The 9,913-nt window shown below is 54.6% G+C and overlaps 1 protein-coding gene across 3 annotated transcripts; it reads right to left on the reverse strand.

The window, feature by feature from the left end:
- Nucleotides 1–530: 530 nt before the first annotated feature.
- On the reverse strand, nucleotides 531–7,964 carry PHETA1 (PH domain containing endocytic trafficking adaptor 1). 3 transcript variants are annotated; one of them, XM_070769553.1, is made up of 5 exons: nucleotides 7,696–7,964; nucleotides 6,310–6,391; nucleotides 5,546–5,765; nucleotides 5,084–5,228; nucleotides 531–3,181 (listed from the first exon to the last, which is right to left on the reverse strand). In XM_070769553.1, the coding sequence occupies exon 5, from the start codon at nucleotides 3,163–3,165 to the stop codon at nucleotides 2,431–2,433; it is 735 nt and encodes a 244-aa protein (XP_070625654.1). In that variant the 5' UTR covers nucleotides 3,166–3,181; nucleotides 5,084–5,228; nucleotides 5,546–5,765; nucleotides 6,310–6,391; nucleotides 7,696–7,964; the 3' UTR covers nucleotides 531–2,430. The 3 variants fall into 3 exon arrangements, with proteins under 3 accessions (XP_070625654.1, XP_070625655.1, XP_070625653.1); XM_070769554.1 differs by having other exon boundaries at nucleotides 5,546–5,849; XM_070769552.1 differs by lacking the exon at nucleotides 5,546–5,765 and having other exon boundaries at nucleotides 7,696–7,962.
- Between the last annotated feature and the right edge of the window lie 1,949 nt (nucleotides 7,965–9,913).

A 9,913-nucleotide genomic window follows, 5' to 3' on the forward strand; every position in this document is an offset into this window, starting at 1 on the left:
AGTCACAGGCTATTTCCCTCTGAATTAGCACTGGTGCCAGAATCCTCCTCCCTCTGGGCCCTGATCAATGAGGAGAGACAGGGGTGGCTCTCCCCTTTGGGGTCCCTCCCAGGTGTCAGGCCTTCAGCCCACAGTTGACCTTCTTTCTAAACCTCACCTTCCTCCCTGCGTTCTTCTGCCTTCCCCTCTGAAAAGGAACTTGGGGAGTCCATTGCCTCATGTTCCTCTCAAAGAGTCTTGTCTTCTTCCACAGGCTTCCGGAGGTTTACATCCCTTCTCTGATACTTTTGAGCTGTGTGAACCTGGCTGATTTCTTAACCTCTCTGAGCCAGTTTCCTCACCTGTAAAAGGGGGCCAGTATCTGCCATAAAAGGTGGTAAGAATGTTCCTGACAGAGCATCAGCCAGGGAGCACTCAGCACACACTCATCACTTCTCTTGTAAGGGCTTGCTCCTGGCTCTGCCAGGCCAGTCAATCCAGGGTTTAGATGGGGCAAAAAAAAAAAAAAAAGAAAATGATATCACCAGCCATTACTTGATAAGTTTTTTATTTATTTCATTTTAGCCTCTATTTCCCTCTCCCAGGATGCTTGATCTCTCTCCCCTGCCCAACTCTGGAGACAGCCTGACCCTGTGTTGGGCTTTGGCGGGGAGGGGGGAGACTGTACCTTTAGAGCTTGTAAACCTACACCAGGACTGGGGCCAACGCCTCACCACACCAGCTGGGTCTGGCCAGGACATGGGCACCTAACAGTTCCTAACACCCCCTGAGATCCCAGAGCCTATAGACTAGAGCTGCCAACCCTGCCCACCACTCAGGACTTGGGGAAGGGGGCATGGAAAGCGTACCAAGACCCCCAGAGGCACCTACAGGTGAGCAGGGCTCACCAGGGAGAAGGCAAAGAGCCAGGTGAGATTCTTGAGGTTCCTCTGTCCTCAGCCAAGGCTCCTTGCCCACCCCCCGCCCCAGGGCAGTGCCACCTACTCCCCACCGCCACTGGCCAAGCCCAGAACCAGGGCACCCTATCCCTTCACCAGCCAACAAGAAACAAAAACAGTGAAAATACCAAACTCTGTTGCTAGGAGAAAAAAAGACACCCTGAAGTATTAAAAAGTAAATTAAAACTGAAACCCCAGTCAGCTGAGCCAGCAGTGAGCTGGTGATTGCAGACAGACAGCACCCATTCTTTCCCAAGCCCCAAGGCCTCCAAAGGCAGCAGAAAGGGGCAAAGGGCCCAGTCAGTGTCACCAAGAGGGAGCCTCTGGGGAAATAAAGATTAGGGCAGAGGTGTCCTCAGGGGGGTCCCGATTTTGAGGCACTGAGGACTGTAAATATGACCCAGCTTGAGGGCCAGGGGTGTCCCAGCCCCCAGAGACTCCCTGGATGAAGAATGGCCACTGTGGTGAGTGAGTAACAGTAAAACCAGAAGTTGGGCGCGGGGCAAAGCAAGACCTGGTCTCCCTCAGAATGCTGCTGGGCGAGAGTGGGGCTGAGTTGGTGAGCACGGAAATAGGCTGTGATGGTGGGAGAGGGTTCTGGAAGCCAGACATGGTTTGGCAGCTGCGGCTTTGCCCCTATCAGATTGGCATCTGCACCCTTTCTGGGCTGTGAGTCAGCTCATGGCCCCTCCTCGCCAGAGGCACCTGCTGGGAAGTCAGCTCAGGCCATGGCTGCCTGGTCCGGGACTGGACAAGGTCAGGCGGGCTCCTGCGAGGCGCCGCCCCAGGCCAGGGGTGGGAGAGCTGGCTCCGGGAGAAGACAGAGGATGCGGTTAAGGAGTGTTGGGAAAGGGTGAGAGCTGCCACAGGCACACAGACATGGCCCAAGGCCAGAGGGTCTACTGCCCCAGGGCATCACCCCAAGGCCTGGCTGAGGCCCCAGGAATAGTCCTGCCTGGGCCTCACTCCAGGCCAGAAGCCTGGTGCGGGTCATACATGAAAACCCACACTGGTGCTGCCTTTCTGCACCTGCTGCTTATGGAGGCAGGAAGGTGGCTGGCAGTCAGGCAGCTCCAGCGGGCCTTGGAGGAAAAGGAGGTCAGGCCCAGGTGTGGTGTAGCACAGGCCTGGCCTCCTGACCACGTGGGGCCCAGTCTGGACCAGTGCTGACTGCTCATGTGCCTTCCAGCCCATAGCGCCTCGCAGGTCCCAGTCGCCCCTGCCAAGGCCTGTTGCCAGCAACAAACCTCTGCTCGGTGATTCAGGACAGGCCACCAAGGCACCTGCTGGGCTGGGTTTGGGGCTACAGCTCCCACAAAACCAGCTCTCTGGCTGCTTGAGGATCATCTAGGGCCTGGATCCTCCTGAGAATCGGGCACGGTGGCCTCCTCAAGGCTAGGCTCTCTCTGAATTACAGAGGTCCCAAAACATCCCTCAGAACCCAGCATCTTCTTAGCGCCTTGAGTTCCCGAACGCAGACCCGGCAGGGACCTCAGGGCTGACCCTGATGGCGATTTCCCTCACGACCGGGTCCCCCAGCTTCTGAGGGCTGGGCCTGGCTGCTGAGCCACTGGCTCCTCAGCGCCCTGACCTCCTGGCCGTACCACTCGTGCAGCTGGGCGAAGGAGGCGGAATCGAGAGGCCCGTTGGGCGCTGAGGCCCGCCGGCGGGGCGGCAGCGGCGGGGGCTCGGGGCCGGGCCGGGAGCTGGGGTTGGCCCTGACAGAGGCGGAGGCGGCGGGGGTCTCGGCGTTCCAGACGGCACAGCCATTCTCCTTGGACGGGAGCGATGGGAGCGCGCGGGGCCGGTGGGCCGGGGGTGGGCCGCCGCCCGCGCGCACGGCCGCCAGCTGCTGCTCCAGCTCACGCACCACCACCCGCAGGTAGTCGAAGCTGGCCCGCGACAGTGCCTTCACCCAGCCCTCCATGGCGGCCTGGCTCTCGGCCACCAGCACGTAGGTGCGGGCCCGCGACCCGGCGAAGCGCACGGCGAAGGCGAACTCCTCGGCGGCCTCCACCAGCTCCACGGCGCAGCCCTCCAGGATGATGACGCCCACGGGCTCGCGGCTGGCCGCGTCCTCGAAGTAGAAGAGCATGTTGCCGCGCAGCACGAACCAGCGGCGGTGGTAGGCCGCGTGCCGGCCGCCCTTCTTGTACAGGAAGCCCGCGTTGTCGGCTGGGGTGTTGCAGGTGGCGTAGAAGGCCAGGCTGCGCTCGTTCAGCTTCATGGCGTGCGCTCGGGACCTGTTGTCCCCCAACCGGGGCAGCGGTTATTCATGCGGCCGCCGCCTCGGGTGACCTCACACAACGCTGGCTGCCACAGCACTCATCACCACCCCCACCCCCCGCCACCCCCATTTCACAGATGAGGAAACTGAGGCTCAAAGAGCAGACGCAGCCTGCCCGGGCTCACACAGCTCTTCAGGAGCAGAAAGTGGACTCGAACCCGGGTCTGGCTGGCCCCAGAAGTCAGGCAGGTTAACTCTCCCGCCATCCTACCTCCCCCAAATGATGGTGAGGATTCTTAGGACATTGCCAAGCGTTTTATATATATGAACTCATTTAATCTCGAAACAAACTTTAGGTGTCCGGACTAGCCTTACCCGTTTGCCAGGTGGGGAAACAAAGTACAGAGAAGTTAGTCCACTGGTCCAAGGCCACAAAGCAAGTTGGGCCGAGAGCTGAAATCCACACCCAGGCCTCAGTTTCAGGCACTGCTAATTCTATCACCCCTGGGTACCAGGCCAGCTGACCTTTTGTGGTCGGATTCCATCTCTGCTGATGTCAGCTTTGATTTGCTCTTCCATGAAAAGGGATGTGAACAGAATCTATTTCAGAGGACAGTAGGGACTTCATTCATCAAACATTTATTAAGCACCTAGTGTGTGCCAGGCACTGTTCTAGGCATTAGGTATAGAGCAGTAAACAAGACAGAGAGGGTCGCTGCCCTCCTGGTGCTGATATGCTGGTGGCAGGTGAAGGGAGTACACAATTAACAAACAGGTAAGGTGCATCTGTCAGATGGGCTTAAGTGGTGTGGAAAATATAAGACAGGGAGGGGAGATCAGAAGTATTAAGGACAAGAGGTGTGTTTGATTCTAAAAGAAAAGCTGTACTGAGAAGGTGACATTTGAGCAGAGACCTGAAGGAGGTGAGGGACTGAGCCCCTGGGACATGCCAGGCAGAGGGAATAGCAAGTGCAAAGGCCCTGAGGTAGGAAGTTGCTAGTGTGCTTGAGGTTGTTGGTGAGGCTGGAGCAGAGTGAGGAAGGGGAGAGGCAGGGGATGCAGTCAGAGTGGCATAAAAGATTGTTACAAAATTCAGACAAAGGGCCCAGGACTTGGTTCACTCTTAAAAGTCAGAGAGGACGGAGGGAGAGCACTGTGCATCCATTTGCAGCAGAGGAATCTAACTCTCTGCACTTGGCCACAGTGATTTTACTACTCCCCTCCAAGGAGTATATGATGGCCAGGAAGGACTTAGGTGGCATATGAGTCTCCAGTGTGGCTACGCCCTCCCCTGGGGTTTTCCATGGCCACGCTACAAATGCATCTTGAGCTCCTGCTTTAAAACCTCACTCTACATAGGACAGTGGCCACATTGTTCAAGAAGCAAAGTATATAAAGTCGCTGGAGTGCAGTAGGTGCTCAGTTAATGTTCGTTCCCCAGTGGGCAGTGCCTTACTCAGGACCTGGAGGAATGAGGCTTTCCTGGAAAGGAGGCTCTCTCTCCTCCGGTTCAGCTGGAGCAGCCGGTTACAGTGGGGCCCAGACAGGCGACCTGACCCAGGGCAGAAGAGGCAGTTGCTCCATCCCCAATCCACCTCATCTCACCAGCCTACACAGTCAAGAAGGGCTTCCTGGAAGAGGCAACATGAGCCATGATCTTGTGCTTATTATCAGCCTGTCCTGACCTAGTAAGTTGATCTGACCAAGGCCACAGCCCCTGAATACTCAAGGTATTTAATCTCTGCTCTGCCTCCCTGAGCTATGTGACTTCAGACTTAGGCCTCCCCTCTCTTGAGCTTCAGTTTCTTTCTCTGCAAAGTGGGAGGGATTCCTACCAACTCCCCAGCAAGGCCCATGTGGACCCCAGCCCCATTTCACACAGGAACCACCCACCGTACTCACCCCATTTCCCTCCTACCTCTCAGGCCACAGCTCACTTCCCTGCTCTCTGCCCAGTTCTGGTTTTGACTTGCTCTTCTTTGGGTTCAAATGTCAGCTCTGGAGTGTCCAAGCTATGTGATCCTGGGCAAGCTTTAAGCCTCTCTGGGCCTCTGTTTCTGCATCTGTAAAATGGAATAATAGCACCTAAGTCAGGGTTGTTGAGACGATGACACAATGACTATGTAGAAGCGCTGAGCACAGTGCCAGGCACAGTCCGTGCTAAGCTCTGGTAGCTGATGATGTTCTTCTCAGCCTCCCCAAATGCTCCCCTCGGGGCTGTCTTGGTGAAAGGCTATTGGATTCCCCCCACCTCCACATCTTGTCACTCTCATCAGGTCACCTTGATCCCCCCTCCAATCTCTTCCAAATCAGGGGCCTAATCTCTGCTCACTGCCATCTCCCATTCTAGCTCCCCGGCACCCCCACCATCGTGGCTTGCCTGGACAGCTACAGTAGCCTCTTCACTGGCCTCCCTGCCTCCACCGATGCCTGTTCCTTATTGGTGTTCTTTAGGGTAAGATCTGGAGAAGGCAATGGCACCCCACTCCAGTACTCTTGCCTGGAAAATCCCATGGACGGAGGAGCCTGGTGGGCTGCAGTCCATGGGGTTGCGAAGAGTCGGACATGACTGAGCGACTTCACTTTCACTTTTCACTTTCCTGCATTGGAGAAGGAAATGGCAACCCACTCCAGTGTTCTTGCCTGGAGAATCCCAGGGATGGGGGAGCGTGGTGGGCTGCCGTCTATGGGGTCGCACAGAGTCGGACACACTGAAGTGACTTAGCAGTAGCAGCAGCAGGATAAGATCTTAACTTCTTTCTAGGCCCCGCCCCTGGCCCTATGGAGGGATCCTATAAACTAAGCCCAATCACACCCCTCCCCTACTCTAAACCCACCCATGGCTCCCTCCCTGTCTCATAAAATCCATTCTTCCCCAGGTCTTCCAGGTTCCCTTTTCCTCTCTCTTTCCCCCTCGCTCCAGCCACCTTGGCCTCCTTGCTGTTCCACAAACACACCAGGCATATTCCCATCTCACGGCTTTTGCCCTGGCTGTTCCCTCTACCTGGAACGCCTTTCCCTTATCTTCAGATGGCCAAGTTTCAGCTAGAGCATCACCTCCTCAAGGAGGAGAAGGTATCTGTACACAAAAGAACCACCAGCCCCCTCCCCACATCACTCTCCCACACCCCAGCCTGAAATTACCTGGGTCATTTTTGCCTGCTCGAGGAGGGCAAAGATTCTTTGTTGGAATTCCAGTGCCTGGCACGTAGTGGTGCTCAAAGACCTATAGAATGAGTCAAGCGATTATCTACTTAAACCTCTCAACGGTCCCAGGAGGAGTCTTTTCCTCATCCCACATTCATAGATGTGGAAGCTGAGGCACAGAGGGCTTAAATAACTTGCCCAAAGGTATAATTCTGTGCCTAGAATGGCATGCTCTGGGCAGTCAGCCCAAGGAGGTAGAGTCTCACCACCCATTAAGGCCAAATGAAGAGCAGTTTCCCTCAAACTTAGCAGCTGCCCCCTTCCCCTCCAACCCTGAGCCCAAAGTCATCAGCCAACACAGGACCCCTCTCTGCCCATGGCCCTGCCTCCTCCAGCCTAGCCAGGAAGGAGGTGAAGGAAAACAGCAGGGGCACAGGCTCCAGCCTCTGGGAGGGCCTGGTCCCCAGTTTATCTCCTCACACTCCAAGAAGTTTAGAGTCCGCTGCGGGCACTGCTGCTGATTCAACAGTCCCGGACAATGCAAGAAGCTGGAGGGGACCGTCCCAGACCCTCTCTGGTCCCCACGCCTCCTCCAGTCCAGGCTTCGTGGGCTTTGAGAACACAGCCTTGTGTATAAAATGAGTACATTAATAGCCATCCCTCTCAGAATTGAAAATATTAATTTTGAAGAGACAGCTTGCAAAATGCTGAGCAGGTAGTGAGCACACAGTCAGAAACTATCCCAAGGGCAAATAATTAGCTCCTGGTCTCCAGGGACACAGATGGCCCAGAACCCATCTGGGGAAACTGAGGCATGGCATTTTTATTTTTTATTTTTTGCCACTCATTTCAAGGAAAGAAGTCAGGTCCTGGGGTTGGATCCAACTGCCCCAAGTGTCACCTAGCAGTGGACATGCTGGAGAGGGTGTGGCAGGCACGGGCAGAAAAACATGTGTTGAAGAACTCCTGTCCAGTGCTGCCCTGGGCAGGGGCCTCAAGGATGCCAGGACTACCATCCCAGGCCATTGCTCCTACTTGCCCTCTCTCCTTTTATGTGTGGTGTGTTCCTTAAAAGACAGCCTGAGCCCTGGATGAGGTGGTCGGTGGCAGAATGTGGGAGCCAAGTGGAGCTCTCTAGTCCGCAGAGTTGCCTCAGCGGCAGAGATCTTTTATGGGGCTGGAGAGTCACCGGCCAAGTACGCCCAAGCAGCTGGAGTCCCTGACGGGAAAATTACCGCTGGCTTGGAATCACAAAAGGACAGATCCCCAGCAGAGGTCTCTCCAGACTGCCTGGGGGACCCCGAGGCCCACGGCGGTCCGAGCCCTGTCCCGCGTTCCATGCAGATCCGCCCCAAGTTTCCCCCCGCGCCAGGCCGGCCTTACCTCTCGGCACGGCCTAGGGCGATGGCAGCAGCGGCGGGACCGGAGGCGCGGAGCCAGGGGGTGGCCGGGCCATGGCCCGGGACCCGCTCGGTTGTGGCGGCGGCCGCGGCAGTGCTTTGTCCCCCGGGCTGCCGAGCCGGCGCAGCCGCGGGAGAGCGCGGACCCGACAGAAGGAGGCGGAGGCAACCGGACCGTCCGAGACCCAAAGACGCTCCTCTTAACCCTTCCCAACCTTCCCGTGCCGGATCCGCCCCAGCTTTCGTCCCTCGTTCCAGGATTGGACATCCTGGATCCGGCACACACCCCCGGATTCGCCACGCCCTGTGGGCCCGCCCCCGGAACCACTCTTAAAGGAACAGCAACTGGTTTAGGAATTCCAGTGTACTATTCCGGGTAGAAGGTTAGAACCCGGAGACTCAACGCGCTTCCAGGGCTTAGGTACAGGGGGCGGCGGACTGCTCTGGAAAAGGCCTCTATTTGCTAAATAAAGCTCTAGGCTTGAGTGTTCAAACTCCTCCTTGGCTAGCAAATTTAACGCTCAGCTACATTTGGAAAATAACCCTGCAGAAAACGTGTGATTTAATTTATTGAAAAAAAAGTTGAATAGGACATTTCAGGCGTCAGGACAGTCAATATAGGACTATTCAGCAATACATGAACCGTGAACTTCCTGATATTCAAGCTGGTTTTAGAAAAGGCAGAGGAACCAGAGATCAAATTGCCAACATCCACTGGATCATGGAAAAAGCAAGAGAGTTCCAGAAAAACATCTATTTCTGCTTTATTGACTATGCCAAAGCCTTTGACTGTGTGGATCACAATAAACTGTGGAAAATTCTGAAAGAGATGGGAATCCCAGACCACCTGACCTGCCTCTTGAGAAATCTGTATGCAGGTCAGGAAGCAACAGTTAGAACTGGACATGGAACAACACACTGGTTCCAAATAGGAAAAGGAGTACGTCAAGGTTGTATATTGTCACCCTGCTTATTTAACTTCTATGCAGAGTACATCATGAGAAATGCTGGACTGGAAGAAACACAAGCTGGAATCAAGATTGCTGGGAGAAATATCAATAACCTGAGATATGCAGATGACACCACCCTTATGGCAGAAAGTGAAGAGGAACTAAAAAGCCTCTTGATGAAAGAGGAGAGTGAAAAAGTTGGCTTAAAGCTCAACATTCAGAAAATGAAGATCATGGCATCTGGTCCCATCACTTCATGGGAAATAGATGGGGAAACAGTGTCAGACTTTATTTTTGGGGGCTCCAAAATCACTGCAGATGGTAACTGCAGCCATGAAATTAAAAGACGCTTACTCCTTGGAAGGAAAGTTATGACCAACCTAGATAGCATATTGAAAAGCAGAGAAAAAAAAAAAAAAAGAAAGAAAGAAAAGCAGAGACATTACTTTGCCAACAAAGGTCCATCTAGTCAAGGCTATGGTTTTTCCTGTGGTCATGTATGGGTGTGAGAGTTGGACTGTGAAGAAGGCTGAGCGCCGAAGAACTGATGCTTTTAAACTGTGGTGTTGGAGAAGACCCTTGAGAGTCCCTTGGACTACAGGGAGATCCAACCAGTCCATTCTGAAGGAGATCAGCCCTGGGATTTCTTTGGAAGGAATGATGCTGAAGCTGAAACTCCAGTACTTTGGCCACCTCATGCGAAGAGTTGACTCATTGGAAAAGACTCTGATGCTGGGAGGGATTGGGGGCAGGAGGAGAAGGGGATGACAGAGGATGAGATGGCTGGATGGCATCACTGACTCGATGGACATGAGTCTGAGTGACCTCCGGGAGTTGGTGATGGACAGGGAGGCCTGGCGTGCTGCGATTCATGGGGTCGAAAGGAGTCGGACACAACTGAGCGACTGAACTGAACTGAACTATATAGACAGGATGAGTGACACCCTTATCCCTGGCCCCAGGTGAAGAAGAAAAGTTCTGGAGTTAGGCAGCCTTGGGTTCAAGTCCTCATAAGTCACGTTTAATCACTGTGAGGCCTTAGAGAAATCCATACATTTCTCTAGCCTTCTGCTTCCTCATCCGTCCAGTAAAGACAGTCATATAAAGTGCAAAACGAATAGGAATTGCTGTTCTTTTTGTTCCATCCAAAGTAACACAGTTCCACTTCCCTAGAGCTCTCTGTACTTCCTGCCCTTGCTACCTCCTCCCCACTATATGGGCTTCAATCACTGTCCAGTCCTAGCCTGAGAG

This window comes from Bos indicus, chromosome 17, assembly GCF_029378745.1.
Source record: "Bos indicus isolate NIAB-ARS_2022 breed Sahiwal x Tharparkar chromosome 17, NIAB-ARS_B.indTharparkar_mat_pri_1.0, whole genome shotgun sequence".
Taxonomy (NCBI): Eukaryota; Metazoa; Chordata; class Mammalia; order Artiodactyla; family Bovidae; genus Bos; species Bos indicus.